Source organism: Equus caballus, chromosome 25, assembly GCF_041296265.1.
Source record: "Equus caballus isolate H_3958 breed thoroughbred chromosome 25, TB-T2T, whole genome shotgun sequence".
In the NCBI taxonomy this organism is placed as follows: domain Eukaryota; kingdom Metazoa; phylum Chordata; class Mammalia; order Perissodactyla; family Equidae; genus Equus; species Equus caballus.
In genome coordinates, this window is record NC_091708.1 from 14,856,071 (window position 1) to 14,880,887 (window position 24,817).

The window sequence follows — 24,817 nt, forward strand, 5'->3', positions numbered from 1 at the left end:
GGTTTCGCTGGTTCAGATCCTGGGCACGGACCTACACACCGCTCATCAAGCTATGCTGAGGCAGCACCCGACATAGCACAACTAGGAGGATCTACAGCTAGAATATAGAACCACATACTGGGGAGCTTTGGGGGGAAGAAGAAGAAGAAGAAAAGAATGATTCCATTAGTATATAGGTCTAATGTATTAATCCATTGCTTACTTTAAAAATCTGTATCTTCATAATTGTACTGTCACTTCTAACCACATCAATTCTAAATGTCAATCAAAAGTAGTCCTTGAAAGACCATACACTTGCTAAGATACCTATCCTAATTAAATAATCATTAGAAGAAAGAATCTTTAATGCTACCCCATATACCACATACTGGAGCAAAGGCAATACAATGGAGAAAAGACCTTTTCAATAATGGTGCTGTAACAACTGGACATCCACATGCAAAAAAAAAACTGAATCTAGACACAGATCTTACACCCTTCCCAAAATTAATTCAAAAGGAACCAGAGACCTAAATGTAAAACACAAAACCATAAAACTAGAGAGAAAAACTAGATGACCTTGGGTTTTTAGATACACCAAAGGCATGATTCATGAAAGAATTCATAAGCGGGACTTCATTAAAATTAAAAGTTTTTGCTCTGCAAAAGACACTGTCAAGAGAATAAGATGACAAGTCACAGACTGGGAGAAAATATTTACAAAAGACTTATCTGATAAAGGACCATTATCCAAAATATAAAAAGAACTCTTAAAACTCAACAATAAGAAAACAAACAACCTGATTTAAAAATGGGCCAAAGACCCTGACACCTCACCAAAGACACACAGACAGCAAATAAGCATACGAAATGATGCTCCACATATATATCATCAGAGAAATGTAAATTAAAACGATGAGATACCACCACACCCCTAAAATCTGGAAGACTGACAATACCAAATGCTGGCAAGGATGTTGAGCAACAGAAACTCTCATCGCTGTTGAGAACACAAAACAGTACAGCCACTTTGGAAGACACTTTGGCTGTTTCTTACAAAACTAAACATACTCTTGCCATACAATCCAGCAGTCATGCTCTTAGATATCTACTCAAAGAAAGTGGACTCATGTCCACAGAAAAACCTGAACACAGATGTTTATAGCAGCTTTATTCACAATTGAAGTAACCAAGATATCCTTCAGTAGGTGAGCAGATTAACTGTGGCATGCCCAGACAATGGAGTATTATTCAGCGCTAAGAAGAAATAAGCTATTAAGCCATGAAAAGATATCAAGGAACCTTAAATGCATATTACTAAGTGAAAGAAACCAGTCTGAAAAGGCTATTTACTGTTTGTTTCCAACCATGACACTGTATGAGGAACAAGGCAAGAAAAGGCAAAACTATGGAGGCAGTGAAAAGATCAGTGGCTAGAGTTGAGAGGAGAGAGATGGATGAATCAACAGAGGACAGAGGATTTTTAGGGCAATGAAACTACTTTGTATGCTACTATAATGGTAGATACATGTCATTATACCTTTGTCCAAACCCATGGAATTTACAACACCAAGAGTGATTCCTAATGTAAACTATGGACTCTGGGTGATGATGATGTGTCAACGTAGGTTCATCAACTCTAAAAAATGTACCACTCTGGTGGGGGATGTTGGTAATGGGGGAGGCTATGCATGTGGTGAGGCAGGGAGTACATAGGAACTCTCTGTACCTTGTGCTCAATACCGCTGTGACCCTAAAATTGCTCTAAAACAAAGTCTCTTAAAAAAAAATTAATCATTCCTTATTTCACTATTAGTGCAAATAAACTTATTTTCCTAAATACCTTTAATGCAACAAAAGTATTTAATTCACTACTTTTATTATTTTCTAATCTAAAGAATAACTTTGAGATGTACAGACATGCACAAAAATAGCTTTTCTCTCTCCCTACAGATCTATGTAAATATAGATTTGGAGTTAAAAAGGACCATAGAGGCTGTAGCAGATTGAACAGAGTTCCTCCAAAATTCATGCCGCCCAGAACTTCAGAATGTGACGTTATTTGGAAATAGGGTACCTGCAGATGTAATCAGTTACCGATCTCGAGATGAAATCATCCTGGTAGGGTGGGCCCTAACTCCAACAACTGGTGTCCTTACAAGAAGAGGAGAAGACACAGAAAAACACAGAGGAGATGACATAAAGATGGCGGTAGAGATTGGAGTAATGTGTCTATAAGCCAAGGAACTAGAGGAGCCACTAGAAGCTGGAAGAGGCAAAGGGGTCTCCCCTAGAACCTCCAGAGGGACAGTGCCCCTGCCAGCATCTTGATTTCAGACTTTTGATTTCCAAAACTGTGAGCAAATAAATTTGTTTTAAGCCATCAAGTTTGTGTTAATTTATCAAGACAACCCTAGGAAACTAACACAGAGGCAAAATCACATTAGTTCACATTTAAGAACTGAGTACATGGACCAGGAGAAGTTATGACCATTCGTACATGTATTTGGCAAAGAAAATATACCACAGGCAAGAAGTCTTGATCATTATAGTCCTTTCGTGTGATAATGACGTTGCATCTGCAAAACCAAAGATGTTACAAAATAATGAAAAAGTTACTTCACTATGGGAATGTCTTTCTTCTTGCTTTATTTTATTTTACTTATGCCAAGGAGTTATAGATTTTATACTGTTTTATTCATTTGTTTCCTTAATACCTGGTACGGTGCTTGGCATATAGTAGAGACTCCACAGTATCTGCTAAATAAACAAACAGACTGAACCAAAAAACTTTAAAGTTCTGCCATTTTTAGACATTCTACAATTCTATGAGAACACAAAAGTCCACCTACTTAAAGCTGGGAGAGCCCATGAATGACATTTATTTTGCATTAAAATAGAAGGCATTTTCTGAAACCTTGGCTTGGGGACTAGAAGTCAAATTACGACAGCGAAAGGATCACTTTTAAATAGAAAAAACATATAATTTATTGTGCAGCAATAATTCTGGAGAACTCTCACCCTCAGAAAGTCTTAAGAAAAATACTTGGCCTGCCTTAGGACAAACTAGTAAGTAAAAAAGTGACAAATCAATTCACAATCAAATTAAGTGAGTGAATACAAAAAAATACCTTCACCATTGGATTCAATTGAAAAAGGAAGAAAAAAGCAAGTCTCAGTCAGCTGAAGTTCACATCCTCTATTCTTGTGGGGATGAGCATAATTTTTCTACTTATCCGTAGGTGAAATGAATGCAGCAGTTCCAATGAACCATTTGTTTTTAGTAATTCAAAACAATAAATTTTCAGATAAAGAGTCTATGTAGGCTGGACATCTTATCAATGGAACTCTCTCAGTAAAATAAATGATCAAATGTGAAGGCCAGAAAAATGTTTTATAATTTCGAATTCTGTTTTCAACATCATGAGATATAAAGAGAGCATTCAAAAATAGGACTATAAACTATACAGATTACTCAGCTATAAATTACCAGTATTATTGTTTAACGTCTTATCATTACCCTAGTCAATCCCTCAATTCCCACCAGCCTCTCTGGCCTTTACTCTATTACGTCAAAATAGTAGTTCTTTAGAATTACAAAGCTGAAGGGAGTCCTAGCTTACCCAATCGTATAATACTCCTCTCCCCTCCCACCTCGTGCAGGACTCTCCTTGACAGCATCCCTGGCAGAATGGCCATTTAGCCTCCAATCGAGCACCTGCTACGACAGAGCGCTTAGAGCACAAACAAGCTGCCATAAAGGAGCACCACTAGAAAGCTTTAACTTCCTGGGCTGCACACCCCCTCATCTTTCCCTTCTCCTACACGTCATCACAATTCTGTCAGGTACAGCTCACCAAGAACATAGCCACCTACTCTTCCACAGCTCCTGGCAGTCCTCAGATGAGAACCTATGGGGATGGAAGCACTGAACCAGGTAGGGCCTGAAGGGAATTCAACAGCACATTCCGTCCTTCAAGAGCTTCTGGGCCACGCATGAAAAGTTAGCACACAAGATACATGATGCAAGAGCTGTAAGGCTTGCAGAAAGTATACTAGAAAAATTTGGAGGGAGGGCAGAAAAAAGGCAGAGAGCACTGTATCAGTTAGATGAGCAGAGTAGTTTCTATGGACGAAGTAAGTAAGCAGCAAAGCCTGCTATGGAAGTTCATGCAGTGCAGTACTGGAAGATGAAGTTGGAAGGTTATGTTGGGGCCAGATTGTTAAGAAAAAGACCAAGTTGTTAGGATAGTGAGTATAACACCCTTGAAATCCAGACAGAGGGGTTGACATCTGCAGTAGCAGAAAATAAGACGCCATGGGAGACTGCTCAGTAAGAGAGGAGCACAATGATTTTCAAGACTTCCAGAAGATTGGTGGTCCATACTTTATGACAAAGACTGGGAGAGGTAAGACTATACAGCTAAGAGAGTGAAACAGTAATACAGGGAAGAAAATAAGGGCTGGACTGGGGTGGGGGAGATTTGGGGAAACTTTCAAAAAAAAGACAAACAGGTCACGACGACAAACTAAAGGGTTGAAAAGTTCAGTGAGCCAAAGCTGTAAACCCAGGTGACTGATGGATGAAAGGAGAGTGAGACTACTTAAGAGAAAGAATTTCTGTGCAATCGCTCACCTACTTAAATTTGACTAGGTATATGCCTTGCCCAGTCAATGAGAAAGCAGCCAACAGAAGATGAAGTGCCTTCTACCAACCAGCATGAAGAGTTTGGAAATTGTATTCGACTACTTTTCATACCCAGGACTAAAGCATCAAGAAAGTAACTCAGCCCAAGGCACTAACCAAAGCACTAACAGACTCCCAAGCTACTCTAGTCTTTAGAGAGGCAAGAGTTAAAGCTAAGAGTTCAAATGACTGGATGACAAGATGCAATGGGAAGGGAGCAAAGAAGCTTTTAGACAGTTCATTAGAAAATATTCACATTTACCTCCTCGCTGTCTTCTGTCACTTAAGTGTAGGCCTCTTCCCTTTCCCCAATCAGTAAGGGGGAGAGGGGACAGAGAGAGGAACAGAAAGAGAAACAGAAGAAACTACCGAAGCATAAAAGAAGCAGGGACAACATTATTTCAAGAAGAAATGGGGTAGTTAACAGTACGAAATGCTCTAAGAGTTATGAGCAGAAGACTTCCCAAGGGGTAGTATAATTCACAATTAGGAGGCTACTGGGACCCAGGGAACACACCACAATCTTCATTTTTAAGAAGTTAAATCATGTTTGGTAGTCTCTGGTAAGGCGGATACCAACTCCTCTATTTACAAACTTTCAATCCACAAACCTAAAAGGTTTCATGGATGCAAATCAATCAAAACCACAGAGACTCTGCCTGCCACCAACAGACAAAATTAGCCGTCCCCTGTATGTGTCATTCTGGACTTATGAAATAGGGCATTAACGAACATCAGTTCAGAACCTAAACATAAAAAGAAATACTTCTTTATATTGTTTAATGTAATTTCTAGTAAAAAAAAAAAAAATGGTGAAACCAAAACACACATTTGGCTTGTTTGAATGGTATTGGCTTTAATTACCTTAAAAAACTTACTAATATGAATTACCCCAGTCCTGACAATGGGTTAATCAACTGATAATAATACGAGTGTCCTGTATTTGTCTTAGAAGAAAATATACCCTGTAGACAACCTTGTTCCTTCCTTAAACTAAAAACTATTTATATAACCTGAATAAAAGTGCATTTTAAGCCATTAAGAAAATATCTTCTGGGGCCGGCCCCATGGCCGAGTGGTTAGGTTCACACACTCCACTTCGGTGGCCAGGGGTTTCGCCAGTTTGGATCCTGGGGGCGGACATGGCACCACTCATCAGGCCATGCTGAGGCGGCATCCCACATGCCACAACTAGAAGGACCCACAACTAAAAATATACAACTCTGTACCGGGGGCCTTTGGGGAGAAAATGTAAAAATAAAATCTTTTAAAAAAAAAAAAAAGAAAATATCTTCTATCCTATCTTTATACTTGGAAATATTTATTAACTTAGTACTTCAAAGTAATATCCCAAAGGACTCTTGGAAAGTCATCTCATGTGGAAATACAGACAAGCTTTCTGCTAATTTCCTCAAATACCACAATCCACTTTGCATTAGACGTAACAGCTAAAGATGCTGGGGCAGTTAGTATTACTGTACAAATCAGTATTCCCCGAAGAAAGGAAGCTCAGAAAGGCTCTCTCTAAGGCCTCGACACAAGAGCCCTACATATAATTAATTACTTCCGTCATATCTAGCCAGGTGGTTTCTCTTGCCTCATGAGTCAAATGAGAAAGAAAAGACTAAAAATCTGATCATTTTGCTACAGAATATTGGCTACTTTTCACAATTAAAAGGTATTTCTTGAGGGTTCATCTTATTATTCACCTTAAACCACTCTTTTGTTCGAGATAATAATCAGTGTATATCAAGGAAATCTTTATAACCTAGTGTTGTGGACTGGAAAACACAATTTACTCCCCTTATCTCACGAAGAACCCATCTTCCCAATGGGAGGGATTTGTAGATGTATAAATGAGATGAGAAAAGCAAGACCATATGTTGAGCTTTTCTCGATCCAAGTTGAAATACCCATCATAAATTATCTTAATGCCAATAGGTTCTCACCCAATACCTTCATCATAGCATCTAAATTCAAAAAGATTTGTTATATTCTCAGTTTTCATCAAATCTAAACAGATTTAGCTTAATGGCCAAAATTTACTAAAAGTAGTAGATATTATACACGCTTATGTGTAAATAACTTTACACTGCACTGAAGCAATACTGAAGGGATATCTATGGTATATATAAGTTAGGCTTATAGGCACAAATGAAACTGTATAACCAGCAATTTGAAATCTTCCACACTTGCACAAACTGCATTTTTATTTTTGCAACTTTTCAGTGACCAAAAATCTGCTGTAATAATCTTCTCTTCCATTAGTAAATTCAACTAGACAAAGATTACATATTTCTAAAGAATCATCATCATTTTCCAAATACCTAGTCAATTACAACAGGCAGAGATATATTTTTTGAATGACTTTGAGTGTACAACCTAATAGAAATCATGCCTATGCAGACTAAATAATACCTTTCAAACAGCAGAGCATAAAGCATGTTTCCCCACTTCCATTTATACCACTTACAGGAATTTATTTGCTTTTTTATTAAAAGCAGAAATGCATATCAAGATAGATTTTTATTTCTATCAATCATAGTACATTTCTCACTATTTTGATAAGACTATGTCATAACTTACCAAGGAAGAGACAAGTTGATAAGCAGTTTAAGAAACCACTAATATTTAGAATTAGACCTTTAAAATAAAAAGCCTCCTCCACTTACTCTTTTCAGAGGGTCACAAAGGTAGTAGAAGCAGAGAAAGACGGCCAGCATAAGTGCTATCCTCCTCCACGGTACTTCCCACATTTCACAACGACGACTCCTTCCCTTTGACAAGCTTTCCTTCTCCAGTCGTTACCATAGAGAACAGAAATACCTCCTATATGCCAGACATGATGCAAAGGACTTTATATACATTATATCTTAAGCTTGCAACTTTGTGAAATAATTATCCCCACTTTTTTTTTTTTTAAAGATTGGCACCTGAGCTAACAACTGTTGCCAATTTTTTTTTCCTGCTTTTTCTCCCTAAATCCCCCCAGTACATAGTTGCATATTTTAGTTGTGGGTCCTTCTAGTTGTGGCATGCGGGATGCCGCCTCAGCATGGCCTGATGAGTACTGCTGTGTCCACGCCCAGCATCTGAACCACTGAAACCCTGGGCTGCTGAAGCGGAGCGCGCAAACTTAACCACTCAGCCACGGGGCCGGCCCCTATCCCCACTTTGAAGATAGAAAATTTAAGGGTCAGAGAGGTAAGGAGATTTGCTTAATATGACACAGCTACAAAGAGGGAGAGCTGGGAATGAACTAGACTTTCCAGCTTCAAAAGCACTCTACCTTCTAACATTGTCAGTTATCCTAGAAATCCAGACCCTATAACTACTTACATAATGCATCACCTCTTCCTGAAAGGGATGTACATTCCATACCTAGGCTTCTGGGGAAAGAATCCAAGCAACAAACACATGTTTGAACCACAAAGAAATATTTCAATGTAACAACTTATACTTACTGTTTATAAACACATACATCATCATAGTAACTCTGAAGCTGAAGCAGGAATTAAATATCCCTATTTTATAAATGAGGAAAATGAAACTTTGCAGTATATGGCACATAGTAAATGTAACTATTCATTAAATGATTAAGACTCAACTAGGCTAAGTGACTTGTCCAAACCAGTGGCAGAACAGGGTCCAAACCCAGGTCTCCTTTAATTCTAAAACCAATGGCCTGTACAGCAAAATACAACTCTTTCCATAAACTAATTTCATCATTATATACTGAGTTTAAGTATAAAACTAAGTACAGTTATAAAACAGAGCTGAGCAGATAACTTATTCACTTGACAGTTACATTTTAAAGCTGTTTTGGTTAGTATAATAATGACAGTGCAATTATCAGCATCATAAGACCAGTGGGCTAGAAGCTAATCATGCCAGCTCACTACTTTAGTGCACACAATTTTAATACCACTGGATGGACAATTTGAGCTACAAAAAAAGGAAATGTACTCAATCATTCATTCATTCACTGATTTCCTCATCTAAACAGCATTTGGTAAGCACCTACTATGTGGCAGAAACCAGAAAAGTTTAAGTGCCTACAATGTACCATGGACACATTTGCAAACAGTCTCATTTTGTCTTCCCAGAACTCTGCAGAAGAGGTCTTTATCCATTTGACAGGTGAGAAAACAGAAGCTCAGAAAGGTTAAAAAACTTTTTCAAGTTAAGCGGTCAGGCTAGGTGTCATATCCAAGTTATGTGAGTACAAGTACTGTACACATGTGGGCATCTTTTCCTTCTGTATTCCCAGGTGGCCAGTGCTCTACCACTCTACACCAAGATCAAATAAGAACAGAAGCCCAACCCTACCTTGTTCAAAACATACATGTCATTTTGTTAAAAGTACTTTCAAACATGCAGAGAGAAAAACTGGAAGGCTATGCATTAAAATGTTATCCGTGGTTGGGGTATGCATCTTTCTTCAGTATGCTTTTCTGTACCATGAAAGTATACTGGTTTTAGGAATCAACAAATATGTCAAGAAATCTTTTAACGTTTTAAGTTGTTACAACTCCAAGTTGTGACCCACTCTGTCACACATGGAGAACATTTTTAACTTAGCATACTGGGGGCACATTGGGGTAAACAGTCAAGGCTACTCCCTGCAGAGGCAATTGGGCCAGGGCTGAGAGCATCAATATTACCAGCAACCCTTTTAGGAAGTTCTACCTTAATGGGTCAGATCAGCAATTTTTAAAAAATAAAATGAAGCACAGAAAAGAAAAAGAAAATAGCAGCAAACGACGTACATAGTAAGCACAGTTTTGCAAAATGTGTTTTAGCTACATGACTTAATCTTCTAATACGCTGCACCTTATTCACAATATAATCACCACAGTGCCCTCCTTGCTGCTCCTTGAGTATGCCTGGGACAGTCCCACATCGGGGACTTTGCACTGGCTAACGCCCCTGCCTGGAAGGCTCTTCCCCCAAGAAATCCAAGTGACTAACCCCCTCATCTACTCCAAGGCTTGCCTTCTCGGCGATGCTTACAAACTACAAGTCGCCTGTGCATTCCTGGTCCTCCCGATCCAAGCTCTACTTTTTCTTTTTTTCATACACTTAACAAAATTATTATTGAGCACTTAATCTGTATAAGGTACAGTACTAGAAACTAAGATCTAAGAGTAAGAATTTTTTTTTTATCACTTTTTGTTCCACAAAATCACAGTAGAAGCATGCGAATAACACCACCTCCAATGAATCAGACAGGATACTTGTCTCATTCCTCAGAAGTTAACAGGCAAGATAACAAAGGTGAAAAGCAGAGGATCCAAGATTTGAGCCCAACTCTCTGACTCCTAAACTAAATGTTCTTCTAAAAGTTTTCTCTTTCGTTGATACACTTTCAAGTTATCAGTACGGGAAAAATACTTCACATTACTTGTGGAAGATACTTGAAGACCAGAGTATAGGCACAATTAAATAATAAACTGGACATCTTCTGAAACAAATAAAGTAGAACATACTTTAATATGCAGCACAGTTTTTATAGTTCTAAAGCAAAATTAGGATCTCTGAAACTGTTCATTCAAAGATTAAACAAAGAACCAAGTATTCTGCAACACTGTGGTACTTTTTATTAATTGTGAACTGATTACAAGACTTCCTATGAGAATTAGTATCCATTCTTATAGAAAAACTTGGCGCTATCTAGAAAGCTTGAGGAAAGAGTCAGTTTGAGTAGCTGTTTTCTAAGAAATTATTTTGACTATAAAAAAAAAAGTAGCTCTTTACTCTTAGCTCTTTCAGAATGTGAAGTCATTACAGAAGCATGAGCTTGTCACCAGCTAACCGAGATTTCCCTGCAATTAGGCCAGAACCACAGTAACAAAAGTCAAAGGAATTGAGAATATCCACATTTCTTCTCTCGGAATAACGCTACATGACACTTACCCTTGAAACTGTTCTTATACTCAAAGAGAGAGACTTCAACGCTGTCAGTCATTTTTTAAAAGTTGGCATTTCTCCCTACATTTTCCAAAACTTCAAATACAACAAAACAGCTAAACAGCAGGCATGTAAACATCAGAGTATCTTGTTCAAAGGACCAGAAATATTAATTCTGTTTAATATTTTATTTTATAGACTTATTCATGATCTCTACTCATCACTAAATCATATTTCCCACACATTTTGGAGTTGGCTCAATTTCTTAGAAAAATGTTTTAAATATTAAATATTAGTCTGTCTTTATGAACTCATATAACTCCGAGCCATTTTAAAGTAGGCAGAAAGAGACGCACGTTAACTTGTGGGTTTCTCAAATCAGAAGATGAAGCTCCCGGCAAGGGTATCCTTCTGATACCTGGGGCAAACAAAACTCATCAACAGGCCACCTTTTTACAGGTAATTTTACTAACTAAAATGCAGGTACGGTCTTATTCAATAAAATTTCCTCTGAAGTATCATTTCTAAAGATGTAGCCCTCAAAAGGGATTTTACCACAAACTGCAGGCCCTCAAATCCCAAAGTCACAGTCGCATTCTGTTAGAATGTCCACTAGACTCTGACCAGTCCACTCAACCCTACTCAATTTCCAGTTGAAAAACTACGGCCCCAAGAAGGAAAGTGACTTGCCCTAAGTAACCTCGTGAACTAAAGGGAGAATCAGTACTAACACTCACACTCTTACTTTCTAATTTTAACCAGCACTCTCCGGGGCCTCCCTAAATTTGCTATAAGGCAACCAAAAGCCACATCTGTGCTCGCTGATAAGATTACTGACATCTTCCACATTATTGCCGTCCTTTGGACAGGCAGGATATATGTTCCTCGCAAGCTTTGAAACACTATTTGAGGCATTTTACTCATCCTTTACTTCACCTTTGTCTTGGTTTCTGAGACAGCAAGGGCAAAGCTCTAGACCAGCACTATCCAATGGCACTTTCTGCGACAATGGAAATGCTCCATAATCTGCCTTCAGTACAGTAGCCACTGGCCACATGTGACTACTGAGCACTTGAAATGTGGCTACGGTGACTGAGGGATGGAATTTTACATTTTATTTAACTTTAATGAGTTTAAATTTACAGCACAACTCTAGACAACTATAATTTCAGTCATTACAGCTGCATGTGATCCACTCGTGGTTCTTATATCCCTTCCCGCCTACTGAACGGAGCAAAACGCTAATGGCAGAAGCCCTTAGAAATAAAGAGTTCTAATTCCTTTCTTCCGGGGGTGAAAATTTCTCTGATTCCTAAAGACCTTTTTCTAGAATCTCTTAAATCCAATTACCAAAGGTCCCACTACTAGACCGTGATAATCTTGAGGAAGAAATGGAAAAGAGTACCGGCACTCTACTATTCACCCAAGTTTTCTTTAGCTCAAACACTACCAGAGTGGTTTTCCGAGATGATTTCTTCTTTCTTTTTCATTGCTTTTCTCTGTTATATTAGTAACATCCCGGTCTACAAATTCAGATGACTAAAAATTAGATACATTAAAATATAATGCTCAAGGTTCTCCATACTGAGAAAATCACAGGGCTGGAGGACTCATAGAGATCTTTATCACAATATCGCCAAGACAATCAAAGCATTGGAATTTGATTTCAATCTTTACAAGGGCAGAACCAAGACCTGAAATCCCTGGAGTTACATAAGAGACTTCTCCAAAGCGGAATTTTTCCTCCCCTCTTGAACGGAGTCATTGGAATGCTGGTAAGAATCCACTAAAGACCATGATTTTCTTTTGGCTAAGGTAATAATGAGCTGTTCTAATGGAAACTGGTCAAAGGGTTTGCCAGCTTCATTAGGGCCAGTTCTGACATCTGGCCACGAAACCAAGACAGACAGCAAGACTTCTTAAAAAAAACAAAACCAAAAAGACAGGTATTCCATTCATGTACAAGATTTATTAAGTTATTGAAAGGCACAACCCTTTTTACTCCTTCCAATCAGGACTGAAAATTAACCTGTCAATTTAACCCTTCAAGGCCCTACTCTTTCCTTCAAGAAGACTTCTCTGTTTCTCCCACGGAGAATTTTCCTTCAGACATCTACAGCTGTACTTCTCATACTGGAATGGGCACATATGAATCATCTGGGTGCACTGCTAAAGTGCAGATTCGGATTCAGCAGGCCTGACGTGAGGACGCTGGAAGAAGCTCCCAGGTGATGCCCATGCCTAGACTCGCAGCCACACTTCTGTGTAGCAAGATCCAGAACCCACTTTGACAAACACCATAAGGGCACATATCACTTTCCTTTTGGAATTCTAATTATTTACATACACATCTTCCCCCCACACTGAATTATAAATTTCTTGGAAGCATGATATACCTCTCAATTATCTTTTTCTCTTCCACAGCAGATAGTAAACAGGCATTCAGATGACAGGAGGAAAGGAAAGAATACTACCAATGAAATAAAGCTCCTGCAGCCTGGGCCCTAAGTAGCTCCTTTCTGTGGAATCAAAGGGAAGCTAAAGATCAGGAAATCTTGTGAAAAGTCAAACTGTTTTAATCACTTACTTGGTCAGATGAAACAGAGCACGGCAATAGTCAATATCAGAGAAGTTGTGACCAAAGCATGCTGTTGCTTACACTGGATAACAGGGGAGGAGGCACCAACGTGCAACTTGTTGAAAAGCTGGCAGATATTTTTAGGAAATACCCAATCAAATAATAAGGCTATTAATTAGGGGAGTTAGAGGAATACCTTTTTTGAAAAACAAGATTTACACCAAGAATCACTGAATCATCGAATCCAATGTGCTTTCCTTACACTCTAAAAAATTTAGTTCCGTGATTCATCCAAGGTTAGGTTGTTAAGTAAACGGAAGAAGTGGAACTTGTACACAGATGTCCTGACATCTCGTCCAATATCCTTTGCACTATGCTACCTCTAGGATGGACACTAGACAAACAGACAAAGGAATAACGCTTTCCATTGTTCTTAAACTGTGTCTTGTGAGTACACCTACTCTGAACTAGGGGAGGAAGTACGAGTAAACAATTTTTTGAAAGGGGGACAAATAACATGAACACATACATACATATACACACAAAGAAATATAAATTGTCAAAAAATATGAAAAATAGTCAACTTTGGTTGTAATCAAAGAAATGTAAATTTAAATCAGATACTATTTTTGGCCTACTAAATTGGTGCATATTACAAAAACATCCACAGTTGATTAGAGTGTGAGGAAGTGGGCATACTCATACACTGTTGGTAGGAATACACATTGGTACAACTTTTCAGTAGGGCAATTTGATACAATGTATCAGAAATCCTAAATAATGAACATACCATATGACCCAAGAAATATAATTCTAGAAATGTAACCTGAGGATATTTGGAGATTTGCAGTGAACACCATTATATGTGTATCTTTTGTACTTTTTTGAATAATTGTGAAAAACTAGAAATAGCCAATAACCTAAATGTCAACAAAAGATGAGGTAAATGATAGAGCATCTAAAGGCTGAGCTACTCTAAAGCTATTAAAAATCATGGTGTACAGTAGAGGAAAGGTTTTCAACAACTGTGGCAATCAGACATCTTCTCCAAGCCTTTTACAAGTTTTAACTCATCAGAAATATTACTGAATTCAGATAGAGTAGTATATTCCAGTGCCTCTCAATCTGGCTGCATGGTGGAATCGGCTAAGGAGACAAAAGGTTAAGAACTCCATGTAAAAGAATGCAAATAGCCTTTACACCTAAAAAAGCTCAATCACACTCACATTAAAAGAGAATCAAATTAAAATGCACTGAGATACCATTTTTCACCCATCAGAACGACAAACACCCAGTCATTTGCCATCATATCTTGTTAGCAAGGATATAGGGAAACTCCATTACATTGTTGGTGAGCACTCAAAATGGCAAACTCCTGTGGAGAGGAATTTCGCACTATCTAGCAACATCTACAAAGTTACAAACACATCTACCCTTTGCCTTTGCAACTTCAATTACAGGAATCTATCTCAAAGATACACTAGCAAAAATATGTATGCGTAAGCTAATTTTTGCAGAACTATTTGTTACAGCAAAAGAATAGTAACAATAGTGGATGGGTACATCTACCCAGTGGAGCAATAAGCAGTTTACAAGAAATAAGGAATATTTTCTATCCTGATCTCTAGGATATACTTTTAAGTTAAAAAAAAATAAAAGGCAGAGAAAAGTATAAATAATATGCTACAGTATCAAAGAGGAAAGAGAAACAAGTATACATATACAGAAATACAAGTAAATTGCTCACATTTTCTTTTAAAAAGGACTGAAAATGTTTTTTAAAAAGGTTTCTTATATTTAGAGGAAGATAAGAGAGTAGCAGAGACAGGGATAGAAGCTAGACTTCTCTAAATATAGTTTGCTTTATAGACTGGCTTTGGAAGTAGTAAATTTTACATAATTATAAACTAGAAGATAAATTTTTAAAACCTAAAAATTGAAAGCTAAATGAAACAAATGAACCTAACTATATATGGGGAGTTGGCGGTTAAGACTGCATAAATTTAATTACAAATTTATAGGAAACACAAGGAACAGAGAAACGTAAAACCACACCACCCGGATACAATCAGCAACATCCAGAATTCGGGAAATTCTAAAAGACAGAACACCCAGTTTCCTCAACAATAAATTACAAGGAAAAGAAAAAACAAGATGGAGAGAGAACCTACAGATTTAAAGTTTTATATGAGACACACGAACCAACTGGGATGTATGGACCTTATACGGCTCCTGCTTTGAACATTCAATTTGTTTAAAAAAATTTTTTTGAAACAGGAAAATCTGAACATTGACTAGATTATTTGATGATATAAAGGAATTTGTTAATTTTTCTAGATGTGATAATGGTATTCTGATTTTTATTTTGTTCTTTTACTCTTATCTTTTAGAGCAATATACTAAAGAAAAGACAAATCACCTGGGAAATTTTCTTTTTTATACCAGTGTTGAGGTCCCATAGATATAACTAGTGTGGCATGGGGCCCAGACATCATTTCATTAAAACTGCCCCAGTTGATTCTAATGAGCAACCAGGTTTTATAAACCACTGATCTGGAGCAAGTCATATCAATAGGATAAATACTTCACCTAGTGATGAATGGAACTACATGTCTCGAAAAGTACTCTTCTTGATGACTGGAATCTGTATTTATTGCTGGCATTAACGGCTAAAACTGACATCTCTGAATTCTACTGTACTTATTTTTAAGGTATACAGATTGTAATTAAATAAATATTTACTTAGCGCTCTGATTTATTCAGCTTCCTAACCTAAGCAAACTTTTCTTGGCTTCCTATACATATTGAATGAACCAGGAACACAATGGCAAAGCCTTCACGTCCAGGCACAATGCAACTAGGGCCAGTAACAACTTATGACCTATAAACATAACCAAGAGATTAACAAGAAACATCTTCAATAAAGCAACTGGAGTGGAGTGTTATAAATCTCTGCAACACAGAAGAGGTTACTTAGGATATATCAGACAACTTCATTCCAATTTAGTCTTATTTCTCTTATCTCACCTTTTCAAAGCCCTTATATACAACCAATACAGGAAGAACTAAGAAATAATTAATTTAAGGGGGAAATGATCCCTTTCAATCCTGAATAAACTCATCTCAGACAGAAAGATAAGCAGAAAAGGGCTAATTAATGAGTAACTGATTCTTTGATTAGAGTGACAAATGAACTTAACTTGTCCTAAGAGCTGCCACGTAATGACTGTCACATAGTGAAATGAAAAGATGACGCCATGATACGTCTGGCCAGGTGATTTTCTCTGATTCAAGCAGCTCTCCTTAAAAACACACACAACTGGGAAGCAACTTCCCCACCGGGATTTTATCTACATGGGGCTTTAGCAGAGAAACATTGCTGTCTTCAGCATTCAAATCATCCACAAAATATGATAAATTGTTACGGGGGCACAGATTACATAAAGTTCAGAACTCAAGTTGTAATCACACATCTAATGGATCAACCCAAACCCTAAGAGAAACAATATATACAGTGAGGTAAATCAAAGGTATCATGAGGATTAAGGCCTCATTGCATTTGCCAGGTGACTCAAATTTCTCTTCTGATTTATCCAAAATCAATGCATCTCGACTACCTCACTTTGTCCAAGACACGTTGCAAATTCAGTGGAGTTCAAAAATAATTTAAAGGCGATGGGAGTGTTTCCTAAAGCAAGCCTGAAATAAAAGAACTCGTTCTCTAAGACTGTGAGTTTGAAGCTATCACGTTGAGCTTGTGTGTTTTATTTACCCATCCCAGAAAGGCTTTTTAGGCATAGAGTGATACGTTCCAAAGTGTTTTCGAGATCAGAGAAACGAAAACTACCCGCCGAGAGAAGTTGAGGCTTATATGTTTCGGCTCTTATCTTATAAACACCAGTTAAGTCTAAACAGATCTAGTTCTTTAGGGCTGAGGTGTAGTTTGCCTGAAAAAAAATTGTTGTAGTAAAAGAACATGGCTTTTTTGAGCAGGCCATTTAAGGAAAAAATGATGACCTCAGCTATGTGGGAACTTGGATATTCAATGGCTGTACGTGAGACGGAATAAACTTGAAGTCTTAGAGGCGAAGTCGGAGGGAGGAGGAAGAAAGTACATTAGGGAAGATAAAGGATATATTTTTAGACAGGTGGGATACTGAGTAAGCAGGTTCCATCACTACGACAGAATTACCAGTTAGATAAGCAACTCGAATTTCGAATAGACAGATGCTTTATAAATATTTGCTAACTACTATGATTATTAAAAGTGCTTTGATAAACACTATGTTCAAACTGAAACTAGCTTGACTTGTAATTCTGGTTTACTGAACCTTTTCTTGGGCTTTATTTTCCAGTCCATTAATCTTTACAGGTATCCTCTAAAATGTCTACTAAATTTCTATTTCTCTACATTTACTGAGAGCTAAATATACAAAACGTTAACTAAATTTTAGAATTATTAGGAAAAAAATCCTTCTTTATTCTTAACAAGATTTGTAGGTTTTCTATAAAACGCCAAGTTATTTCAAAAGAAATTCTTTCTCCTTCTTAAACTTAGCTCTAACACCAAACATATCATTCCAGAAAAGTACATCTGATGTAGTCTTCCTATGTTGTATTTCAACTTTTCTTTCCGATGTCTTACAACTTTTCGTATTTTTTGGTAACCTATAAGTAATTTCTGGCAGACAACTCATAATTTAGGCCATTTTATGGATAAGGAAAAGATTAGTATCTAGTATCCTTACAGAGAGAGTGGTCTCTAATAACAATGAGTATTATTCTAGTACTTCTTAGAAAGAAAAGAGAACTACAGTGTATAATGAAATTACCAAGAAATAGCTCTATACAAAATATTTTCCTCTATACAGAAGTCACTGATTGCTGTATAATTATAAGTGGCAATAAGATAACTTATCATTTAATGTTACCATGTATATATACAGCTTTTAGTTCTCAAAAGTACTTTGACATCCCCTTTAGTTTTTTATGGTGCTTTTCCTCTGAAAAAGTTCAAGTACTGTATATGGTTTTCAAACATGACTTGCAAATCACAGAGAAAAGAGAGAGCCGAGAAGCGAAGAGGCAGAGACAGGAAGAAAAACTATTTCCAACACAAATATTAAAAATTTAACGTGGTGTGGTGGAATAAACCCTACAAGTCAAGATACGAACTTCAAGTCCGTGTTCTGCCAGTAACCAGCCAGACGACTTCTTGTGAGTCACTTATGTTTCTTAAATTGTCAAGAAAGTGATTTTGACTTAATGTTCATCTTAAATGTGGCTTCTAAAAAAACTATTACAATCAAAGTATTTTCCAATATTCTATTATAATAGCTCAATTAAACGGACGTCATTTTGCCATACAGGGTTAGTCCTTCACTTCTGTCTCAATGTGATCTGCAGTCTGGATTACTAAGGTTGCACACTCAAGACGTGCTTGGGAGGAAGAGGCACTGAGAAAAGATCCCTTTACAAGATGAGATGGAGCTGAGCAGATGAAGAGTTAAGGAATGAGCGCACACGTATGCAGGAGGCCTGATCATCCTCAAATCAGAAGGACTGAAGAACAACTCTGCTTAAATTCCAGGGTTAGGGGGTTGTAATAAGATTTGAGAGAGGCCTTGAGCCAAGGCCTTCAGCTAATCACCGCCTCAACCCTTCAAACCTTTATTCCCCCAGTGGACACCAAATCGGTCTCCAGTTCCGGGTTCCTAACCAATCGCATCAAGCCACAACAGAGGGCTCTGCCAACCCGGGCACCGTTTCAGGGCTCTGGCGTGCTCCACACGACCCCAGCACCTGTCGGCCTCACACTATTCCCAAAAGGAGGGGGTGGGAGGCAACGGGTCTATGCCCCGTCCTTTTCGAGCCAGGCTACCAAAGGGTCGTGAGCCCTCGAGACCGAAACCACCTCGGCACGCCGGGGGAGGGGAAACTCCTCGCCGAGACCTTCCCCTGTATCCTTGCCCCAGGGCTAATACTCCTGGGTGCAGGTCCCAACCTCCGAACGTGGTGCCTCGGGCCTCGGGGACCCCGGGCCTGGGAAGTGGACAGACGGAGGCCGAGAGAGAAGGCAACAGGGGAGGGTGCGCTCCTCGCCACCGGAGGAAAAGAGAGGGAAGCAGGGGGAGGGTCAGCTGTGTTCCCCTTCGGCGAGGGCGGGAGGCCGTCTGTGCGTCTGTCGCAGGGTCTGTCATGCCTTCACTCACTCACCAGGAGCAGCAGGGAGCATCTGAGGTCGGGTAAGGATAGGAAGACGGCAGGATTCATGGTAACGCTGGGTCCGCGGCAGGGACAGGCCTTGGCGGCTGGGACTGGGCTGGGTCGGGTTGGGTTAGGAAAGGGCTGGGCTCCGGGAGCCGGCGGCAGCGGAGGATCCTCCCAGCAGCGGCACCTCGTCCTCCCGACCCGGAGCTCCAGCGGCGAACACCCGGACAACTTCCAGAGAGGCCTCGCACACCCTCACTTCCGGGTCCTGCCCACCTAGGAGCACATCGGGAAATGTAGTCTTGCACCACTCTCACCGAGCTCGTCATCGGGCATCCAAAACTCCGTTCCCATCAGGCTGTCGGCCCAGGTCCACCGAGTCCTCTGCGCGCGGGGCCCAGTGGGATAGAAAGGGTCGAGGGCAGGGGTACCCTGTGTTTCAGAGGATGGGAACTACAATTCCCAGAAGGCTGTGCGGTAGAGACCCTCGGGCGGCCTTCCGAGGCGTTCCGCTAGTTTCAGCGCGGTGGGGGCTGTTCCAGCCGGATGTAGTGTCCTGGCCTGGCGGGAGGGGCGGCCCAGTGAGGGTCGTGCCTCCTGGAGCCGCCCCCGGGACGTGAGTCCTGGAGGAGGCGAGGGTGAGTAGGAGGGGGCCTGTGTGGGGAGGCTCTGATCGATCTGTGCTGCCTTGGCCTCTGCCTCCGACCCAGGGCCCTGCTGGCCCGGGCTGCGGCCTGACCTCCATCACTGGCCTCCTCGCCTGCTGCCTCTTCTATCTGCGCTAATTCCTGCAGTATAAAGTCGGAGCCACGTCTCAGGGCCTCAGTTGAATGAGTCAATGCCTTATCCCTAATTGTCTCTGGGGTCGTGTAAGGAGTAGGTAAGAGGATGGGAAAGCACGTTGTAAACTGAAAAGCTCAGTGCGGGAGTGGTCGTACTAATGCTTGGATCGCTCCTACGGCATAATTACGAAATTCGTTAGCCAAGCGATTGAAGATCTTAACCTGGCCCCAGTTAGCTCTCCAGCCTCTTCTGCAAACACGCAGCCAAGTCCACGTGCCCCAAATGGTAGCCACACAATCACTACTAAGTACCTGGGAGGCATTCCGTTTTTTTGTGGGTCTCCCTTACTCCTTGCCTTGCTCCTGCTTTCCTGCTCCCTGGAATGGCCTTAACCCTCTCTCTGTCAGGAATGTCATCTCAGATGTCACCATCTCTGAGAACTTCCCAAACAATCAACCATTTTGATCCTAATCAGAGTTACTCTTCCTTTGCTTGTGACTGCGGCCCCGCCAGTTTTGCACAGTTATAATTATTGGAGCATTTATTACACTGGCTTGTTTTATGATTAGTTAATGTTGATGATACCTTTGCATTTTATAGCACTTTATAATTAACAAAGTGGTTTTGATTTTCATCTATAAAAATTATTTACAAAAAATGTTAGTGCTAAAAAAATACATGTGAGCTAAAAAAAGGGTCCCAGAGAATGGCTTTCCATGGGTGACAACATTAGATAGTGGCAAAGCTAAACTTTTAGTCTCCTCTCTCCTAGTCCAGTGTTCTTATCTCTATACCGCTCCTCTACCTCTCTGACAAGAGATAGATATGGAGAATTTGAAAAGATCAGAGACTCATGAGCATGAACTCATTGCTCTAAGAAATTAAGCTTTGATCCTACTGACCCTCGGACCTAGCACTCAGCCTATGACTTTTCATTCAACAAACATTTACTGCACACCAGCTATGTACCTGTTACTAACAATTATGCTAAGAATTAGGAGGTGAAGTATATATAAATAAATATAACTGAGATATAATTTTTAGTGTATTTTTCAAAGGGTATGAAGAGTTTTTTTGTGATTCTGATGTGCCTGAAACTCTAATCACTTAGAATCTAAAATGACAAGTATTAGAGATCAGAACGGTGCCTAGCACATAGTTGGTACTTAACTTATTGAGTGAATCAACATGGTCAACCTTTTTTGTTTTTCACATTTTACAGAAAATCAGAGAGCTGAGGTAGCCTAAGGACATGCTGCTTATTATTAACAGAACCCGACCTAGAGCCCAAGTGCAATTATTCCTCTACTGTGTTTCCACTTCCTCCCCTGTTTTGTAGCTTCTTTCAAGTCACTTTAATATAATCTTGCATATGACAGTGGTTTTTCTGATGTGACAGACATGCTCAGACATGACAGAAGCATCTCACAACGCTCATATTTTCTGCCAGCATGTTAACTCAAATTGTCAGCAAAATAAAGACATGAAGAGCTGACCTTTACCAAAATTAAGAAAATACTTTCACTCTAAGGCAGAACTTGAACCGATAATCCTTGTCAATGACAACAAAAAGATTAGCTCATCAGTAGTGATAAATTTATCTTACAAAACTCCCAGATCCTTGGAGTCACCAAGTTTAGAGTGACACTTTTTGGTGAAATCAGAAGGCTTGCCCACCCATTGGCGGCTGTTAACTGTAGTTGACTAACTGCTCCCTGCAGATGGGCGTGGATGCTGCAGTTTGCAGTGATCCCCGCGACGCCCTGTGTTTCTTACACTTGTTACCTCCCTGGTCCTTGTAGCTGTTCAACTTTGGGACTTGGACACAGCATCTTCGTTTTAAGAAGGAAGTTTAAGGTCATTCATACAACTACCCCTCTTTCCTTCCCATCAGATGCTTGAATTCTTCCTGCTGCACTTCTGATGTATTCCAGCCTCTACTTAAACCCTCTTATAATAGGGAACTCACTACTTTCCTATGCAGCTAATGCATTTCTGGAAGGTTCTAGCAAACCGTGTCAGACTACCAGTCAGAACAAAATTTTTCGTAATGAAATATGGTCAATCCTAATGATGTGGTTTTCCAAGTAAAATCCTAAGGTCAAGACCTCAAGCGAGGTATAGTTCTCTGGTGGAAGTAAGGAGAGAGCAAATAAAAATTCCTCCCCTTGTGGGCATGAGAGAAAGAACTAAGGATCTTTTAGTTTAGTGCTTAAATGTAGTTAATTCTGATCTGACAAGTCCACGCCATACCGTTTTTGTGAATTGGCCATCCCCTTTCTTCCCAGTTCTAATGTTTAGTATTATGAAGGATCAAATTACCTGTATTAGAAATCACTGTGGCTTTTGAGCCCTGTGCCTAATGTTAAATATTGAGCCCTTTTTTCCCTCCGCCCCTGAGAAGGGTCTTAGGAGCACCTAACCCCCTCATGTTACAGATGAGCTACTTACACAGAGGGTCACCTAATTTGCCATATGATGACAATTCTAGAACTAGGACTGTAGGTTTTTTTAATCCTAGTCACATATTTCTAATAAGCCATATTTATAATACACCCACTTAGAACTGATGAGACAGGTTTCAGAAATGTTTCCTGCATATACTCATGGTTTAAATCATTGTTTCATGTCGTTCCAGTTGTTGAGAAGACTATGAACAGGTCAGAGAACTTGCTCTCTCCTGGTTCCTCCTTAGCATCCCAAGTTCATGCTGCTGCTATTAATGGAGATAAGGGTGCTCTTCATAGACTCATCATAGGTAAGAAGTCCCCTGTATTACAGGAACTTTACAAATAATTCTGTCCTAAGGAAGTTTGTTCATTTGAATTTTTTTTTCCTGAGAAAGATTAGCCCTGAGCTAACTACTGCCAATCCTCCTCTTTTTGCTGAGGAAGACTGGCCCTGAGCTAACATCCGTGCCCATCTTCCCCTACTTTATATGTGGGATGCCTACCACAGCATGGCTTTTGCCAAGTGGTGCCATGTCCACACCTGGGATCCAAACCAGCGAACCCCAGGCTGCCAAGAAGCAGAATGTGCAAACTTAACTGCTGCACCACTGAGCCAGCCCGTTAACGTTAATTTTAATTTGCAGTGTACTTACACATTTTAATGGAAACATGTTCTCAGTTATATTTTGTTTCAAGACTTGCACAAGAAAGGAATTAAGTCCTGAAAGTTAAAAATCTGGATTAGGATCAGGTGGAAAGTATCTGAGAAATATCTGTTTATTTGGCATTGCGTCTCTTATGTACTCTAAGGTGCTAAGATAATTAATTCATCTTTGTAATAACATCTAAAATGAGATAGTGGATAATGATCTTTAACATATAATACACACCCAAATTACTAAAGTTTACAAAGAATTTAAACTTTAATGATTTAGAATTGATTCAGTGTTTCCCTATCATTGATTCAATTATTTGAAAGTAGTTTCATTTTCTCCCTATCATTTATATATGGAGAGAGGTTCAATATGGAAGTTCTAGAAGAAGATAAAGTAAATAGGGGAGAAGCAGTATGCAAGGAGAAAATGGGTAAGAATTTTCCAGAATTGTAAAAACCACAAAGCCACATGTTCACAAGTCATTACCCTGAAAAATAAAATAAAAATTCACATTATTTGTAATCTTTAACCTACCAATGTCTAGTGACATCATGATTGACAACTTGGGCTGCAAAATAAAGTCCACGTTGCTTGAACTTCCATACCTGTTCTTTCAGTGTTTATTTTCACCCTACGTTTCCAGTTTCTCCAGGAACTTCTACCTGTGCACCCTAACTTCTGGCTAGGCTTTCTATTCCCCAATATGCCATGAATTTTTCATATCTTTTCTCCATATATCTGTTCCCTCTCCTCTTTTCTATCTTCTGCCCCTTACCCCTTCTCCACGAAACAAACTTCTGCTCATGGTCAAAGACAAAATTCTTTTACCACATACTCTGTGAAAATTTCTCTTCTCCATCAGAGACATTCTCACCTGATGCCTCACTTCACCTCCGCTACCTGCATTCACAGTTACTCCCTGAAACTTGGCATCTTCCAACACCTCTGAGTCGTTCACTCAAACAGTCCACCATTCAACTAAGAGTCTTTTACCTGCAGCTCGCTTAGTAATGAGAACAATAGTTTTTCAACCTCACTGAGACCTCTAATCTATTCTCTTCTCCAGTTTTGACCATCAGTCTTCTGTCTTTAGTTTCCTCCCTATTCAGCCCTGATTCCATGGTCTGTTATTAAAATCTTTCTCTTGGAAAAATTCCCTTTCTCCTCACCTATTGCGTCTGGCTTTTGCAATCTCATCTCTGGATGAACCTAATCCATCTACCTCTGCCAACCCCGGAACGATTTAACCTGGCTGGAAGATTGGTAACACCCTGAATTCGTCATTACCTACTTCAAATAGGCACTCAGCACTTTCCGCTCATCATCCCACATTTCTCCATAATGAGTGTTTCATACTGTCTTGCTCTACCAAAACCTCTGACTGCCCATTCTCCCTCCCTCCCTTCACAGCTAATGCTTTATGCTTCCTACAGAAAATATCCACATGAAATAGGAACTTCCTCATTTTTCAGCATATCTACAAATCACCCTATATCTGCACCCATCTTCTTCTCTCTTCCTGCTAAAACACAGCAAATGTCTCTTTCTGTCAAAGGTGAGTTCT

General features: G+C 39.5%; 2 protein-coding genes across 11 annotated transcripts in view; one reads left to right on the forward strand and one right to left on the reverse strand.

Moving 5' to 3' along the window:
- The window catches only part of ERP44 (endoplasmic reticulum protein 44), a 76,385-nt gene extending 56,580 nt beyond the window's left edge, over positions 1-19,805 (reverse strand). For 2 of the 8 annotated variants that reach the window (XM_070250824.1, XM_023629752.2), the window contains exon 1: positions 7,339-7,765. In XM_070250824.1, the coding sequence (XP_070106925.1) occupies positions 7,339-7,422 (84 nt within the window). In that variant the 5' untranslated portion in view covers positions 7,423-7,765. Of the gene's footprint in view, positions 1-3,602; positions 3,753-4,928; positions 4,985-7,338; positions 7,766-19,370 lie in introns of those variants that run through there. The other 6 variants (XM_070250822.1, XM_070250821.1, XM_070250823.1 and 3 more) reach the window with 5 other exon arrangements.
- Positions 19,806-19,812: 7 nt separating this feature from the next.
- Positions 19,813-24,817, forward strand: part of INVS (inversin) — a 223,837-nt gene continuing 218,832 nt past the window's right edge. Inside the window, exons 1-2 of one of the 3 annotated variants that reach the window (XM_005605658.4) lie at positions 19,813-20,002; positions 22,786-22,905. In XM_005605658.4, coding sequence (XP_005605715.2) covers positions 22,800-22,905 — 106 coding nt within the window. In that variant the 5' untranslated portion in view covers positions 19,813-20,002; positions 22,786-22,799. The remainder of the gene's footprint in view (positions 20,003-22,785; positions 22,906-24,817) is intronic. The other 2 variants (XM_070250815.1, XM_070250816.1) reach the window with 2 other exon arrangements.